Source organism: Mastigoproctus giganteus, chromosome 10, assembly GCF_048544385.1.
Source record: "Mastigoproctus giganteus isolate SK-2022 chromosome 10, ASM4854438v1, whole genome shotgun sequence".
In the NCBI taxonomy this organism is placed as follows: Eukaryota; Metazoa; Arthropoda; class Arachnida; order Uropygi; family Thelyphonidae; genus Mastigoproctus; species Mastigoproctus giganteus.
The window spans coordinates 206,394,980-206,414,092 of record NC_143584.1 but is presented as its reverse complement, the minus strand read 5'-3'; the positions used below and the strand labels follow the sequence as shown (position 1 = coordinate 206,414,092).

At 41.3% G+C, this 19,113-nt stretch overlaps 1 protein-coding gene across 1 annotated transcript in view; it reads right to left on the bottom strand.

The window, feature by feature from the left end:
• The window catches only part of LOC150079810 (uncharacterized), a 66,656-nt gene that overhangs the window by 28,647 nt on the left and 18,896 nt on the right, over nucleotides 1-19,113 (bottom strand). The window contains exon 3 of the mRNA XM_090383240.1: nucleotides 13,836-14,002. Coding sequence (XP_090239366.1) covers nucleotides 13,836-14,002 — 167 coding nt within the window. The remainder of the gene's footprint in view (nucleotides 1-13,835; nucleotides 14,003-19,113) is intronic.

Here is a 19,113-nt window from a genome sequence, read left to right as displayed (position 1 = left end):
CATGAATATTTGGATCCGTAAGTTACATGAGGAGTTAAGAGATACTAGGAGGCAAATAGGTATGTACTTGGATGTTATTAGTAGTAGTGTATCTTCTAGACATTTGGCTCTCGTTAGAAGATTAGTTTTGGATAAAGTTATTAGGATAGCAGACACCTATAGACAGAGGCAGATTATGAAGTTTAATAGGTTGTTGGGAGAAGGTACAGTACAACGTACAGATAGAAGTACTAATTTTGTTTACAACTTGAGTAATAGGCAACTTACGGAAGAGCAAGAGGGAGTTTTAAATTTAGGTCCTAAGTTTACGCTTGTACCTCCCAAACCTCCCATTGCGGAGATAGCAATGGGTATTGAACGGGCCATCAGCAAGCTACCGGAGGCCCTAGCTAATGAGATCCGGGTTAAATCTGCCGTTATTTTGAGCCAGGTAAAGAAAGTATCTCCGAATCTTAACTTTAGTCAAAGAAAGGCCTTGAATGAACTGAGAAGAGACGATGGAATTGTGGTTTTACCTGCGGACAAGGGCAGATCGACGGTTGTCCTAAACAAAGAAGACTATCACAAAAAAGCAATGGACCTTTTACAGAACAATAATACGTATAAAGTTACTCAGAGAAACCCGTTGGTTGGCCTAGAGCGGCGAGTTAATAAACTGGTACAGGATTGGTTAAAGGCAGAGAAGATTTCCAGGGAGACCTTTTGGTTCTTACATGCTACTGGATGTCAACTCCCGAGGTTTTATGGACTTCCAAAAACTCATAAGACAGAAGTCCCACTCAGACCTATTGTATCATTTATAGGAAGCCCCACATATGCTTTGTCAGGGTATTTGGCTAAATTGATTTCGCCTATAGTGGGCCAGTCCAACTATGTCATAAAAGACAGTAAAGAATTTGTGAATTTTGTGAAAGATTTGACTGTAAATGAAAACGAGAGCATGATTTCTTTTGATGTGGTGTCACTATTCACATGCATTCCAATTAAACATGGAATATATTGTGTTAGAAGATCTTTGAGTAATGATGTCTCTTTGGGTAGTAGATCGCTTTTAAACGTAGAGGATATTTGTTCGGGTGTGGAACTTTGTCTGGCCAGCACCACTATGGTGTACCAAGGTGTTATGTACAAACAGGTTCACGGTACAGCCATGGGATCTCCTATTAGCGCCATCGTGGCCAATCTGGCCATGGAGGAGTTAGAGGAGAGGGTTTTTAGTGGATGTCAGTTTCCCATAAAGAAATGGAAAAGGTATGTTGATGATACCTTTACCGTGGTCCAGAAGGGGAGAGAGGATGATGCACTCCATTGGCTTAATAGCTTCTCCCAATTTATACAATTTACCTCAGAGGTGGAAACAGGAGGTACCCTTCCTTTCTTGGATGTACTGGTCTCTAGGGTAGGCCCTAGGCTAAAAACTTCTGTGTTTAAAAAACCTATGTGCAGAGGCCAGTACACCCATTATAGTTCAGCACAAGCTGGGCAGCATAAGAATAGTGTAGTGAAAGCTCTACTAGATAGAGCAGGGTCACACTGCACCACCTCTGAGGACAAAGAATGTGAAATTAGATGGGTCACAGCAGACCTTAGAAAATGCGGATACCCCCAGAGGATCATAGACAGATTTAGTAGAGGAATAGTGTCTAACCGTCAGGAACCGTTTGTTCCTGTCGCTACCGCATACATTCCTTACTATCCGGGCGTTACTGAGCATCTCGCTAGAATTTTGCGGGGCTATAAAACACGCTGTGTGCAGCTTCCCGGGCGGAGGTTGCACACAGTGTTGTCTCAGGTAAAAGACCCAATAGCAAAGGACCTGAGTAGTGGAGTAGTATACAGGATAGAATGCCCGGATTGTGGGGAATGTTATGTGGGCGAGACAAAACGACGGCTCAAGGATCGTCTGGGGGAGCATGCAAATGCTATAAAAACCGCTGATTACAATAAATCTGCTGTGGCCGAACATTTTTGGGAGAAGCAGCATCAAATTTCCCCAGAGGATGCGGTTATCATGGATCGAGCGCATGGGTTCTGGAACCGTAAATGGCTCGAGAGCCTACGAATCTGTTCATCCGACCACAATATTATGAATAGGGACAGAGGTATGCGTATGCATCCTCTGTTTGAAACTATTATCCTAAGTACGGATGAACGGTTTTGCTTAACACGTTCCCGAGCTATTTCCGCTTCCAGTTCAGACCATGCGCCGACTGCACCACGTGTATAGGTACCGTGAGCCTGTTATATATGGACGTGCTGCAGGAAGTTTTGTTACTGCTGAGGAAGGGAGCGCAAGCTTCCGAAAGCTCCAGAGATTTTTATCGTTTTTATCGCTTTTAATCCGGTTTATTTTAGTGTATTTTATCTCAAGGATTTTATCATAGTTTTAATGTTTTTACATGTATATTTAATATAATAGCAGTTTTTTGTAAATATTTATTTTATTTTAATATGTAAATAAATATTCTAGTTACAGTAAATGCTTATTCTTATGGTTGGTGTGAGCTGATTTAATACTAAAATATTATCCATCATATTGTGTTGTGTTTTTCCGCAAGTTTGTATAAGTGTGTTGTAAAAAAAAAAAAAAAAAATCTAAAAAGGAATGGCTAAAAGAAAATTACTAAGATAAGAGGAACTGAGAGAAATTGCTGGAATCTACAATTAAGCAGAGCTAAACTTCTCACAGACACACCGGTGTCGAGTTTTTTCAGAAGTTCAACTTTATCTGTTATGGACAATGTACGGTGCTTGTGCTTTACACAACGAGAGGCACTTCCTTTATGCATTAGAACCATGGCTGGGGCTAAATGTGAGCAGGTTATAATAATAAATGCAAAAAAACAAGTGGGAATGGCTTGCCAGTGTTTAAGAGTTTGCACCAACAGCTGATGCTGCAACCAATGCCACCAAAACAGTAGCGGCAGGTCTGTGCACCAATCTGGGAAATTTGAAATTACGTTCACGGAAATTATGTCCAAATTAGCAGTGGAACCGGATTACCGGTGGCCGGATTAGTGATGGTCGACCTGTAGTAACAGATATTTGAAATGGTACAACAGTATAAATTCTCATTCAGCATATTTTGAAACTCTACACTTCCAAAATTTTCATTTTATTTTTAATATACGTCATATTTTTTAAATTTTTATCTATATAGTCTCGATTTATTTTATCATTCAGTTTGATGACTTTGTAATAAACGCATTTAGCATTTTAACAGAAGTGCACAAAATTAGAGACAAACCACGAACTGTGCTAAGTGGTCAAGAATGAGAATGCAGAGGCATACACATTTGATTAGGCCATGGCTAAAGCCAGCATAACTGCTAAATATGGTTAGTGATTATATATTTATTGAATGATTAATAAATATAATCACTAACCATATTCTTCTCCTCTGACCTAGTGGTCAAGCCAGAGTGTAGACAGAATTTTTTTTTCTTATTACCATTTGGCAGATGAGGAAATAGTATCACCATTAGATGGGCTGAATCACAAGAACTTTTTTTTTTTTTTTTTTTTATGTAAACCCCAAACACGAGAGGTGTTAGAACCTATAGTACTTAGTACCGTGCTTGGGTTGGAGGTTGAGAAGATGAAAGAAGATATTTGTTGACATTGGACTTGAACTTCTGTAGACTGTAATTTTCAGGAAATATGTATGAAGGAAGGTTCTTCCAGAAAACGGCAGTTGAATGAATAAACGAGGAAGATGAAAAGTTGGTTCTGTGAGTTTGAAGTTGGCTGGTGGCGGCACGTGTTCAGACTGTTTTGAAAGAGAGAGCAGGAATTATAGAAGCTAATTCAGAAGAACAGTGCCCATGGAAGTATCTGTAGAAGAGGCATGCAGCAGAAACAGTACGTCTATGAGACAGCGAGTGCAGAGACTCTGTTAGAGATGAGTCATTAATTAACCTAACTGCCCTCTTCTGAATGGAATCAAGAAGCCTGAGAGAGGTTTTGGGGGCACCACCCCAGATGTGGGAACAATATTCCATGGCAGGGCGGATTTGCGATTTATACAGAGTGAGCAGCTGTTTGGAAGAAAAGTAACACCAAGAGCGAAAGAGAAAACCAAGTTTTTTAGAAGCAGAAGAAGCAATATTTGTAATGTGCTTGTGCCAAGAGAGATTAGAAGTAAGGGTAATCCCCAAAAGAGATATATCATTTTGCCTAGAAATCAGAGTGTCACCAAAGATAAGCATAGGAGCAGAAGAATCCTTTTTGAGAGATATAAGACAAGACTGAGTTTTAGATGGGTTGAAATCAACTAAGTTGTCTTAGCCCCATTGGAGAATTATCTGAAGATCGGCATTTAAGGAATTGGTAGCAGATTTTCGAGAAGTTGAAGCTGATTGAGCAGGACAAGGTTTCTCAAAATGGAAAGTGGAATGCAATGTGCTATCATCGGCAAAACTATGGATAGGATTTCCAGTCAATGGAAGAAGGTCATTAATATACGAGAGGAAAAGAACGGAACCTTGGGGGACACCGGTATTAGTGGAGAAGTTAGAAGACAGTGAGCCATCTACCATCACACTCAGTGAGCGATCAGAGCTGGATAACCAATTACTAAAAACAGTTGGCAAACCATAAGATGGAAGCTTGTTTAGAAGACCTTTATGCCAAACACGATTAAAGCCTTTGAGATGTCAAGAGCAACTACTTGTGTTTCACCGAACCTTCCCATTGAATTAGTCCATAAATGGGTAACAAGCCAGAATATCACCAGTGGATCGACACTGACGGAATCCATACTAGCGATCATTGATCAGATGGAAGGTTTCTAGGTAGTTTAAAATTTGGCGGTTAATTGATTTCTCCATTACTTTAGAAAGAGTAGAAGTAATTGCAATGGGACAATAATTGGATGGGAGGGATTTGTCACCCTTTTTAGGAACTGGCTGGATATGAGCAAATTTCCAAGCAGAAGGAAAAACACCTTTGGAATAAGAAAGTGAAAAAAGGTGGCAAAGAATAGGAGTAAGTTCAGGAGCACAGGTTTTGAGAACAAGTGGAGAAATACCATCCGGACCTGGAGCTTTCTTAGCATCAAAATTCGTCAATATCCTTCTGACATCCTTTTGGTGGAAGACCAAAGGAGGCATTGAATGGAGCGTGTTGGGAATGGTGGGAGGTATTTTACCAAGATCGTTAATGCATGATTTGAAAGAAAAATGGGATGCTAGCAGGTCAGCTTTATCCTTGGCTGAAGTGACAACAGAAACATCTGGTTTGGACAGAGGTGGGAGCAGAGATGGGCAAAAGTTGCAGCCAATAGCTTTGGCAAGAGACCAGAATGCACGGCTACCATTACAGCAAGAAGCAAGTTTTCTACTCTTAGCCTGTTCAAACTCTAGTTTGGACTGGTTAATAACTGCTTTACAATTGTCGCGAGCTTTGGTGTAGGCAGAAAATGAAACTGAAGAATTAGAAACAAGCCAATTACAATATGCAACATTCTTCTCTTGAACAGCCTTATCACATTTATTGGAAAACCAAGGTTTAGATAAAGGACGAGATTTTAAAGTGGAGTGTGAGATAAAGGATTCCATTCCTGCAAGAATAATTTCACTGACACGATCTGAGCAAACATTGACATCAGAACTTTGGAAACAGTAATCTGACCAAGGAAAAGAAGAAAAGAAGTCTCACAGGTCATCCCATTTTGCATTCTTGTAATGCCAAACAACATGAGGTTGGGAATAGCCATGAGATAAAGGTTCCATTGGAGAAGAGACAATCACCAAGTTGTGATCTGAAGTGCCTAAAGGACCTCTCACTTCGACCGTGTACTTAGAAGGGTTGTTTGTGAGTAAAAGATCAAGCGTATTGGCTGTATGATTAGGATTGTCCGGTATTCTTGTAGGTAAATGAACAATCTGTGCTAGGTCATTAGTAATTGCAAAAGCCTCAGCATCTCGACCTGCTGGGTTGGTGTGACTAGAAAACGGAAGCCAGCTGGAGTTGTGAACATTAAAATCACCAAGGAAAATTACCTCACTGTTAGGAAAGTTGGACTGGATGTTTGTTTGTTGTTTGTTTGTTTGTGTTTTATTGGCGCATCAGCAACTGAGGCTATAATGCGCCAAATACCGGTCATATATAAAAGGTTAAAAAATTCAGTGACCTAAGTAGTTAGGCCACCATGTCCATACGTATAATAACAAAGATATAAAAAGTGAACCAATAAATACGTAACAATAACGTAAATTTTTATATACAATTAAAAACTTTTATTAATTTGAAATAGCTAAAAACAGCAGACACGCTGTCGTTGTTGGATAAAATCTGACTGAGTGTATACGGCTCAGTCAGATGATTAAAAATGCTAGAACGGATATTGCTAAAATCTGGACAGTCGATTAAAAGGTGTCTAATTGATATAATTGTGCCACAAGACTCACACATAGGAGGGTCATCAGCCCTCAGCAGAAAAGAATGTGTCAAATGACTATGTCCTATGCGGGTCCGGGCAAGAACAACTTCCTCCTTACGATTCCTGCGCAGCCAAGACTGCCATGGTTCAATAACAGGCTTTATACGATGTAATTTATTCACAGTCTGTCTATTCCACGAATCCTGCCATTGGGAATGTACCTTTTGATGTACTGTTTGCCTGTAGTCTGTATAGGGGACTAACAGGCAACGGTTATTATTGGGAATTGCTGATTTGGCTGCGGCGTCAGCCAAATCATTTCCCCTAATCCCAATGTGGCTGGGAATCCAGCAGAAGCGGATGTCATATTCGCGTTCATGGAGAACGTGAATCTTCTGCTGAATGCTAGACAGAACTGGATGAGGATTATACCTCACAGATATTAAAGCCTGTAACATGCTAAGAGAGTCGGAATATAAAATGAACCGTTGGTATTGGCATTTACTAATATGATCCAAGGCTAACTCTACAGCGTGCAGCTCTGCAGTAAATATGCTGCAATCAGAGGGAATCTGCTCTGATATAGTGCTGTCTGTGAAGACAGCAGCAGATCCCACATATGATTCCGACTTCGAGCCGTCTGTGTAGACTGGCGCGAAGTCGGAATATTCAGTTCGGTGTGCTGAATGAAGCTGCAGGTAGACACATGATGGCGTGTCCAACTTTCCCCAGTTTCTAAGCGACAAGTCGCATGCCGGGACACGAGCATGCCAGGGTGGAAAGGGTTGCTTTGATGTTTGGGCAACCTTGTCTACCTTGATATTAAGTTCTTTGAGTAGCTCTTGGAAACGAATACCAAAAGGACGATTGGCAGTCTTACGGGTATTGTATAAATTTTCCCATCGTGGCTCAAAAACGAAGGGCCACGTAGGATGGTCTGGCAGGGATTTCAATTTTAAAGCATACTTTAAAGACAACTGCTTACGTCGAAGTGATAACGGTGGTTCGTTTGCTTCGACGTATAAGCTCTGGACAGGAGATGTGCGATATGCTCCAGTAGCAATACGTAGGGCCTGATGATGGACGGGGTCCAGCCATCGCAGGACACTGTCTCTGGCTGAGGAATATACCTGGGACCCATAATCTAGTTTGGATCGCACAAGTGCACGGTAGAGCCGAAGAAGGATACATCTGTCTGCTCCCCAAGATGTAGAGGAGAGCGAGCGAAGCATATTAAGGCCTCTTGTGCACTTTGTGCGGAGTTGACGAATATGATCTAAAAACGTCAGTTTTTTTATCGAATATGAGCCCCAAGAATTTTATGTTCGCTGCTACTGGAATGGCATTTTGTCCGAGCCTTAATTCAGGTTCAGGATGAAGATTACGCTTGCGACAAAAGTGTACGCAAACGGTCTTCTCCGGCGAGAACCTGAAGCCATTAGCAAGTGCCCAGGAATTCAGACTATCAATGGCTTTCTGCAGTTGTCTTTCAATAACCCTCATGTTGCACGACTGGCAAAAAATGCTAAAGTCATCAACATAGAGGGCACTGTTTACAGTTGGAGGAAGTTGTTCTGTGATGGAATTTATTTTTATGGCAAAAAGCGTGACACTTAATACTGATCCCTGTGGTACTCCCTCCTCTTGGCTAAAGGAGCGAGAGAGTGAGGATCCCACACGAACTTGGAACGATCGATTGGCTAAAAAGTTTTGAATAAAAAAAGGCAGATGCCCTCTTAGGCCTAGGCTATGTAAGTCTTTTAAAATGCCAAATCTCCAAGTTGTGTCATACGCTTTTTCCATGTCAAAGAACACCGACACCAAGTGTTCCCGTTTTAGGAAAGCATCCCGGATAGATGCTTCCATTCTAATAAGATGGTCCAAAGTGGACCGGTTCCGTCGGAAGCCGCACTGGATGTTGGAGAGAAGGTCATTTGATTCTAAATACCATATTAAACGAGAATTGACCATTCTCTCCAGGATTTTGCACAAACAGCTAGTCAGAGCAATAGGACGATAATTGGTGGTGACTTTTGGATCCTTTCCTGGCTTAGGAAAGGCAAGAACGATTGCCTTTCGCCAGGAGTCCGGAAACTGCCCTTCAGTAAAGATTCTGTTATACAGAAGGAGCAGACAATCCATAGATTTTGGTGAAAGATGTTTAATCATTTCATAATGGATGCCATCTGGTCCAACGGCACTTGCTTTGGAAAGAGCGAGGGCTCTTTTCTATTCCACAATAGTGAAATCCCCGTTGTAGGGATAAATGCCCTTAGTTTTAAAGTTAAGTGCCTGTTTTTCTATTTTATATTTCAGGACCAGGAACTCTGGGGAATACGAAGATGTTGCAGAGATCTTAGAGAATGTTTCCCCAAGAGCATTGGCTATTGCAGTTGGATCTGCAATAGCGCATCCATTATAATCTAGGATTGCAGAAGGGTGGGAGGTATATTTTCCCTTCATTTTCCGGATTTTATCCCAGACTACCTTAGAGTTGGTAGACTGGTTAATAGATGATGTAAAACGGATCCAAGATTCCTTTTGACTCTGACGACGGATGTAGCGTGCTTTAGCTCGTGCACGTTTGAAGGCTATAAGGTTGTTCGTGGTAGGATATCGGCGAAATATCCCCCACGCTTTGTTTTGAGCCTTTTTTGCTGCTGTGCATTGTGAATTCCACCAAGGTTTGGGAAATGGTGGAAACCGGGCTGATGTTTTTGGGACAGCATTAGCAGCTGCTTGGACGATGATTTCTGTGATGAACTTTACTGCGTCATTGATCGGCTCTTGACTGACTGTGCTAAGATCGAATTTTGCCTGTTGTTGGAAGGCAGTCCAGTCAGCCTGATCAATCTTCCACCGTGGTAACCTAAAAGGAAGACATGGTCTCCCACTGTGTAACAAGGTTATCACAGGGAAGTGATCGCTTCCGTATGGATTCTCCTCCACTTCCCAGGTGAGTGAAGGGAGTAGAGAAGGGGAGCAGATAGATAGATCAATGGCAGAAAAAGTACGGGTAGGCATGTGGAAGAAGGTGTTTTTTCCAGTATTTAGAAGGGAAAGGTCATTGTCATTGAGCATATGCTCAATGACTCGTCCCCTTCCGTTGACGTTAGCACTACCCCACAGGGTGTTATGTCCGTTAAAATCCCCGAGAAGTAAGAAAGGGGGAGGCAGCTGCGTTAGAAGATCATCAAGGTCTGCTTGGGAGATGTCAGTCCCAGGTGGCAAATAGACAGAGCACACAGTTAATAAAAATCCCACCGTAAGGCGAATTGCAACAGCCTCTATGCTAGTTGTAATTAGTAAGGACTGCACTGGGGTCTGGTTACCCACAAGGATAGCCACTCCCCCATGTACAGAGCCATCCGCAATTCTATCCTTACGAAAAATTGTGGTGTTATGCATCGTGGGATCGTCACTTGCCTTTAGATATGTCTCCTGCAAGCAAAAGCAAACTGGCTCGTGCTTTTGCAGGAGGGCCTTGATGTCATCTATATTTTGCCGGAATCCACGACAATTCCATTGTAGGAATTTAGCCATTATTTTGGCTTGGTGGGTCCGTCAGGCGGCTTCCGAGGTGCTGAGGGCTTACTTTTATCAGTCTTGGTTTTATCTTTTTTGGGGAAGAATGGACGCTGTCCCGTGTCCATTTCCTCCTCCGCAAAGAGTTCCAAGACTGACTCTTCGGGTACCTCCTTCTGCTCGACATCCATCTTTTCTTGGGTACTAGGGGGGGACTTCCCCTTTTTTATTCTTTTCTTTAATAGTTAACTTTGGAACTTGTGGAGCATTAGGAGGTACCGATATAGGAGTGGCAGCTGATTGGTCCTTTTGTGCAGGTTTTTGAGAACTTAATAGATACCGCGCGATGGGAGTGAAAGACTCCTTTGGAGGAATGGTCATGTCCGTCTGAGTTCCGACGGAACATCTCCCTGCTACCTTCTGGGCGTAGGTAGGTCTGTTGATATTCAGGGGTTTGACCGATTTCCTTGCCTCCTGGTATGATATGTTAAGCTCTGCCTTCAGCCGTTGAATCTCTTTTTCTTCTTTCCACCTCTGGCATGCTCGTGAGTAGGCCGGGTGTTCGCCCTCACAGTTAATACAGGTGGGTTTTGCGGCTGAACATGCTGTTGTTTCGTGGTCCTTTGCACCGCATCGAGCGCATGCAAGGACTCCACGGCAGGCCATTTGGGAATGTCCATACTTTTGGCATTTAAAACACCGTAAAGGATTTGGTATGTATGGACACACTGAACAGTTGATATATCCAGCTTTAATCTCATCAGGAGGTTTAGGAGTGTTAAAAGTCAGGATAACGCTCCTGGTTTTAACAATTTTTCCATCCCTTCGCGCAGTGATTCTCTTGACGGCAATGACTCCCTGTGGTTTTAATTCGGAGCAGATTTCCTCCTCGTATACGTCGAGAAGGTCCCACTCCGAAATGACACCTCTAGATGAATTGAGTGTTCTGTGTGGTGTCACTGTTATAGGGATTCCTCCGATTGATGTTGTTCGGAGTAGGTGTTCTGATTGCCTGTCATTTTTAGTTTCAATTAAGAGGTCTCCAGAACGGAGCCTCTTAACTGACTTGGGTGAACCTGCTAACCCATCCAACCCTTTTTGGATAAAGAAGGGTGACATTTTTCCAACCGGTTTTTCACTTGTTGAGTGCATGATTAAGAACCGAGGGACTGGCCCTGATGTTACTTCGGTTCGCTGCCTCTTTTTAGCAATACTGCTCTCTGTATCTGTGTCAATGTTTTCTGATAGGGACCGGGTTGGGGCCCCTGAAGGAGTATGTTTATCAGGATTCATAGAGATTTTTAAATTTTTCAGTGCCCGGGCTCCCCACCCACCACGGAGCCCAAAGGGACGCCCACTACCCGGCATGCAATAAATGCGCTCGGGAGTGGGACGCCAGGGCTACCCAGACACTATACCCGGACCATGAGGGTAGGGGCGTGGCATTGACACGGTTGACCCTCGCAGGCGAACCTACTAGCCGATTGATCCTAGCCGGGCCTTCCAGGACCACCCGTCTTGTCGAAGCAGGGGCCAAAGTGGTGTATTGAAGCTGGGCCCCTCAACCACCAGGATCCCCTTTCCGAATTTCCACGGGTCGCAGCGAACGGCAAACACGCCGGATTCCATTGATGTAAGCCCGGAACCTAGGCTGTGGGCGTTGGATCCCAGTGATGCTAGTCTGGAAGTCCAGCAGCGTCACTGGGAGGTCCCCTCACCACGTACAGGTGCCCACGTCGAGGGGAAGTTGGACTGGAGAAAGTCAAGTTGCAAAGAGAGGAAGTCAAAGAGCTCCAAGTGATTAGTGCAGTTGGGAGAACGGTAGAGACAACAGATGAATTTGACACAATGGACACAATGAGGTAGAGAGATTTTAAGCCAGAGAAGATTCCAAATTGCCAAGTCTCTGACAGGAATTATCAGAACGGACATATGCACAAGTACCACCTTTGAGGCGAAAAGAATCATACAGCGAATAATTTGGGCATCTGAGATGAGCAGTAGTTGAATCAACCGATAGCTGAGATTCTGTCAGAAAAAGTACATGGAGTTTGGCAGACTGCAAGTGGAAATGGACATCGTTGAGATTAGAATTGAGACACGTATATTTGTGAAATGGATTAGGAAGTGCTTGGGAGGTTTAGATCTTTTCACAGATAAGCTTGTTCTATTAGTTTGACAATTCATGGTGTATTCAATAGTAAGAAACAGTGGGTGGGACATGCTATATGAAGTAATGAAATTTTTGGATATGGCGTACACATGGTAAGAATATATCCAGATCCTTGACATAATGTGGCCTCGACAATGCTCCCCGCATGCACACTACTCGGACTCCCTCCAGTCACTATCTGGCAGAGTAGAGGTAGCTAGATTATACACTAGCTGATCCGGAAGCCTCCTAAAGAGTTACCAATAGGTTTGGTCCGGTGTACTAACTAGTGGCCGGCCTGCGAACACCGTTTTAGAGCTGTACCCTTGAAATGTAAGGAATATTGGATCTCACCACAATGTTCATCATAACCTCAAAAGTCATCAATTATACTGCATGATGGAAGAGATGGAGAAGGGTTGAACGGAACTTAGCTCTAGAGACTAGACATGGGTTCCACCACTTCAAGCCTCCAATAAGCAAAGTGGTGGTATTGCACCGGTTGATGAGAGTCATCTACCACCTAGTACTGCCTGGTAACATAGAGGGGCGGCATTCCTCCATGTGGTGTGGGCACCACACCTCGATCCCTGCTTACGTTGGTTCACACCTGGATGGTCACCCACCATGTACTTGTGCATGGACGTTATACCCAGGATTATTAACAGTCCCACCATCGTGAAGGAGCAAGCAGAGGATTTGGCTGTCACAGACCGTCCGGACTTCACTGGCGTTCCTCCATGTGGTGTGGGCGCCACACCTCGACCCCTGCTTACGTTGGTTCACACCTGGATGGTCACCCACCATGTATTTGTGCATGGACGTTATACCCAGGATTACTAACAGTCCCACCATCGTGAAGGTGCAAGCAGAGGATTTTGGCTGTCACAGACCGTCCGGACTTCGCCAAAATTGGGTCCACTTGACTTGAGTGTTACCCGAATATCGGTTTCATCAGCGTTTTAGACTCCCAGGTAGCAAGTACAGCTTGTCTGGCTTATCTGAGAGAATGTCTATGACAACCTCAAGGACCAACTGGATGATAACCAACCGATGCATGTGAAAAAAACAGACCTAATTTTTTTCTGTTTCCTTTTTAAACTGTAAATAATGCATTTAAAATCTATAAATGATATTAAGATCAATATATTATTTATATCAATTTTTTGGATAGAAAAAAATGACTATCCAAAATACCCCCAGTCACATTTGTATCAGAATTCTACTGAACCATGGGGGGGGGGACACTTCTAAAGCACAATACATCTCATACGATAAATAAAGCATGCTATGTAGACAGGAGATAACACTAAGGTCTGGCAGTCAGGAAACCTAGACCACTGCTAAAGGCAGAACCAGTAACTCCCTCAAATTGCACCATGAATCAATTTTATTTAATTATTTTAAGGCATTGTTACAAAGTTAAATGAGCATGCCCATGTTCAAGTTTAATTTCAAAGTGCACCCTTTTTTGAAAATTAACCACAGGCATATTCCTCATACATATTCCCCTCCCCCTACCGTTACCCACACATACAAAACTTCGAAATTCTTCACTGCCAGCAGTGAATTAGACTTCAGGCCAGATCAAACCTGGCACCAAATCTCCTACACCAGGCTGAACCCAGTACATCACCTATGAAAAATTGTCAATCCCTGGACTAGGACATAACTGCTAGTAAGACTTATTCAGAAATCTAGAAACAAAAACTTTGGCCAGAATCTGCAATCTAAATAAGCTTCATATCTATTTAACAAATAATTTCAAATACTCACAGCTTCTGAACAATGGAAAGTCCAGGCTGCAGCCTTCCAAACGACTGAGAATTATCTTTTGTCTGAATATTTCTAGATGCATTTATATTTCTTGGTGCAGTCCAAGGTAGCCAATTATTTTCACTACTTTTAGTATCTGATGTAACTAACGTAGTAACAGAAGCATTCTAGAAATAAAAGAATTTGCACTGTTTAACATTATAATAAATGCCTTTCTTCTTGCAATGCTTGAAATACAGGGTGATTTTTTTATTATTCATCATACTATTTCTTTGTAAGCTTTAGGTTTCATACCAACATCATTACCCTGTATAGAAATATTTGGATGGTAACACCAAATACCTTCCAGCTGACATGAAGAAAATGCTGTTGTGAAGCATTGAGAGAATAAGTTTTGCTTGTTAAGGAATACTACAGAAGTGGGAATTCAACCGTTTCGGCTCTTTAAGAAGATGGAAATATAAGTGATATCAACATCAGTAAAATCTTGTGCTTTTGTGAAGGGACATGGCATTAACAATGCAAAGCCCCATACTGCAGCAGTTCCTGGATGAAATTTTTGACAACAAAGTGATTTCTAACTGCTACCCTGATTAGTCTCCAGTGCTACCTGATTTAAACCTATATGATTTATCTATAAGGTTATCTCAAAGACAGAGAATTTCAGAAGAATCCATGAACTATTTATATGCTGCAGAAAGCAAATGAAGATTAATTTCTTTTTTTGTTAGAGTAAACACTGGAACATGTCCTTTGCAACCTCAACACATTATTGATAAACGTGGAGGACACGTTGACATGTTGTGGCATTGACTTCCCAACACTGCTAAATATAGTTCATGCATTAATTTTCATTTATAAACAACATTTTATGTTCTTCACATAAATGAAATGGTATGATGAATAAAAAAAAATCACCCTGTATACAATATGCTTAAAAGTACACTTTTTAGATTAAATGGATGTTGATTTAAGAAACTGATGTACAAACCCACCTCTAGTCTTAATGACAATTATGAACCTTTTGAAAGTAACTGAAGCCAATTAATTGTATTATGCAGCTGAGATTTCTCCCCACTAACACTGAACAACAAATTTTGGGTCATATCTTGTTACAGGCATGAAAGTAAGTTTACTTCATAGATTTTGGAGTGCTAAACATGGAAATAGTGCTTAAAATGGCAGATTGCTCTTGTTTTTGAAAAAAGTAGTTTTTTATATTTATACAAGGTATTTTTTTATTGATATGGCAGTAAGATGTAGCTACGAACATACCTGTATCAAACACAGGATCTTTTCACCTTTTGCTTGTATTCAGCTTTGGGAGCATCCCTTTTGACCATCCAACAATAATCAGATAAAATGGCAGCACTCCATTTGCTTTTGTATCTTTGTTCCATTGCTACAATGTCTTAATGGAAGTGCTCCCATGTTCGTCGCTGATGGCACCACAGTTTGTTGGGAAGAAATCCAGGTGCGAGTGCAAGAAATATATCTTCAATGACATGCACCCCAGTTTTTTGTAAGAAGTAATGAGATCTTCAACAAGCTGCTTGTAGTTGTCAGCTTTAACATTTCCTAGAAAACCAGTTGACACATTTTGAAAGACTTTCTATGCTTTCTCACTATCACTAAGGGCACATTTGAACTGTTCGTCTTTGAAAAGTTGCCTATTAAGTCTTGGGAATTTCTCTTGCAAGGATGCGAATGCAGGGCCGTTCACTTCCAAAGCTTTCATGAAATTTGCCATGAAATTTGATGTGGAGTGGTGGAAGAAAAACTTTATTTAGATCTACCAGATGTTCAAATACTATGTTCTTCATTCCAGGTGTTAATGATTTTCGTTGAGGCCCACTCCTCTTCTCATAGTGCATATCCTTGGCACAACTATCCCACTTGCAGAGAAAGCAACAAAACTTAGTGTAACCCTTTTATAGTCTAATAAAATGGCAATTACCTTTAAATCACCACATATCTGCCACTCATACTTCTGATAGTGTACACCTAAGAGGATGTTCTCCATATTTGTGCATGTTTCTTTTTTTTTTTTGGATGGTATACGCAAGAGGTATTGAAAGAAGCATATTTCCATTGTGTAATAACACAGCAGCCTTAAGGCTAACCTTAGATGCATCTATAAATAGTTGCCATTCTTTGGAACGTGCCTCATGTTTATTGCTGCCATTAGACCATCAACATCCTTAAAAACAGTGAGTTCCCCTTCTGTTTGATAGAATTTATCATAGTCTTTATTTAGAGTACAAAATGTTGTCACTTTCACAGAATGATCTAGAAGATTCTATTGTTGTAGCCCCTGAGGCCAAAAGCTCTACCCTTTGATAGTTCAAGATCCCTGATGAGGTCATTAGGCTCACTTTCTGTGATCTTATGTGGTTCAGAAGGATAAAGGTTTGGACAAAATGGTGGATCCCTTGAGGTAGACGGCTGCTGTACTTCTTCGTGTATATCAAGTTGATGTTCATCAGTGTCTTCATCAGAGTGTACAGAAAAACGGTCAGGTGGTTCAGGAATAGGCACTTCACTGTGAGGCATGGGACAAATTGCAGATGGTATATTTGGGTGCATCACTTTCCACTTTTCCTTCATTGTCATCCCTTTTCTAATAAGAGACACCATACAGAAGTAACAGTCTGTGACATGATTTGTTGGCTCCCTTCATATCATGGGCACTGTGAAAGGCATAAAACATCCCTTTCAATTCACCCATGCATTGAGTTTTGATGAACAGGTAGAGCAGCATATGTGTGCAGCCCAGTTCTTATCCTGGTCGAGTTAAGGGACGCTTTCTTGAAGCTAACATGACTTCTCCACATATATATCAGAAATCATCTGGACTAGTCACATGAGTATAGGGCATATTAATATTATACAGCACAAATACTGTGCAAAAAGTAGGAATCTGACAGAGAACAACCGTTAACTGAGAAAAATCAGCAGTACCACCTAGCCGTATTCGAGGATTAATGCAACAGACTTGAAAATGCATTTGAGGCGACAATTACCACACGATGCAGAGCAAGGCAACAGTTGCCGATCATGTGATAAGAATGTGGTGGTACTGAAACTGCAGTGATTTGATTTTTTGTGGCACAAAGCAAGAAACTGTGGTGTTGCCATGAGTTTTGCTAAGAGCCGTAGTTGATAATGTATGGTAACTCGCAAATATGATACCCCAACTGTAATTTGAAAACAAGAGCTAATTGGCAAATTTTAGTATGATTTTCGTGTTCAGCAGCATGAAATTAGTCAAGGTTGGTTATTTTCATTTTCGTAACATTCTACGCATTGACCGGTGTAATCCTTCAAAGTAGTCTTCAACTGTACAAAGTTGGGAGCACTGGCCATACTTTTGTGTCCAGCATTTTGGCTCAGCTCAAAGGAGTTTTATGGAATTTGGATCAGGACACTACTGCTTGTCAAGTAAAACTTTGAATTCCAGATGAAATTCTCAAACAGTCACTTCTTTTCTTAATATTTTTGCTAAGTTTGCATTAACTGGTATCCAAACTTCCTGAAAAGACAGCAATACTACTGAAACAAATGTGCCAAAATAGTGATGCAGTCTTTAAAATAAACAGCATACTACTCTCCTTTAGGAAATGCCATTCATTTCAAAGTAGTATGTTGGGTGTATAATCTCTGTCAGGGGGATACTTGAATTCCTTTACAAACTTTTAAGTTAGCATCTCTTCATAGCCAGCCATACACACAATGTAGGTTCTGTGTTTAGCAGAACCTACACTGCATGTATGGCTGGCTATGAAGCACCATAAGTTGTATTAGCACCAACGTTAGGTTGCATGAATAGTCACTCGGTAACCAGTCACCATGAGGACCTGGTGACTGGATCTTGTATGAGGAGGCAGGCAATCTCCTCTGTATACAATGTTGGACTGCCAGATAAGGGAGGAAGGAGAGGAATTAAGAGGGACTGGATCGCAGTTGGGAAGAGATAATAGTGGGACGGAAGTGGAAAGAGGTAGGATAAAGTGAGAGTGAAACTCTCCCTACAGAAAAGGCCATAGTATATGAGCTACCCAATGACACCAGCATATGCTAGGCAATAAATGCATGCTGTTATACACCTAATGCTCAGTTAATATATGCAATGTGTTCTAAAAAAAAAAAAACTGTACATTACAGAACATTAAATTCCAATATAAACACATGTAACTAGCTGAGATACATTCACAAATATTTAAGAATAATTTGATTTTTTATTTAAATGAAATATGAATAAATACAATTACTGTACATACCTGAAATTAATCCAGTTTGAAAAATTCATTCAAGAAAGCTGACAAGTTGCCTTCTTTTCATCATAAAGAATCTTATAGCAAACAGTAGTATTACAAAGGACTTTGAAAACATTACTGCTTCTTTTAATAACAGGATCAAAATCCTCTATTACCCCTATTGTCACTTCCACCTTCATCACAATTCCTCTTAAATGTCTGAAGTTCATGCTCTTTGGAGAGGTACCAGAAATTATCATCACTCATCCTTTTCTTCAATCTGCATTTGTGCCTAAAATTCAGTGAAATCACTGGGTCATGAGGTTCAGTTGCTGTAGTCTCACAGAGACTCCAGTAATTCATTCCCATCTTTAGTAGCCACTTTCATATTAAGATGTTTCACCATGTATAAAATTTCCTTTGTGGATTTTTTTTTTTTTTTTTTGCAGTTTTGGAAAACTTCACAGCCATGGAGAAACTGTAGGCAAAGTTTTCTCCAACAACTTTCCATAGTGAATTGCTTGATATCTTTCCAGCTTCCAACTATGTTTCTTACTGCCTAATGATGTACCCCTTAACAGTTGTTATCAAACTGAATAAGAATTGTTCTATCCCAACAGTAGCAACAATAATATGAGCTCATGCTTCTCAATGGCGCCTCCGTAGCCAGGAGTAGCAATGGGTAGCACACACTTCTTGATTAGACCGGGGTTCAAGCCCGTGACCACCAAATACGGAGGATGCGGAAAGGTCAGGGAATGACCACCGCATATCCTAGGAGCAATATGGCCTTAGTTGCTAATGCTCCTAAATAATAACAGCTTCTTCTCAAAATAACACTGGTCAATACATAAAATGCAATGAAAACACCCAATCTTGACTAATTCAATGCTGAATACGAAAATCACATTGAAATTAGTCAATTGGCTCTTGTTTTCGAATTACAGTTGGGGACTCATATTAGCGAGTTGCTGTACATATCAATTACAGCTCTTGGCAAAACGCATGGCAACACCGCCATT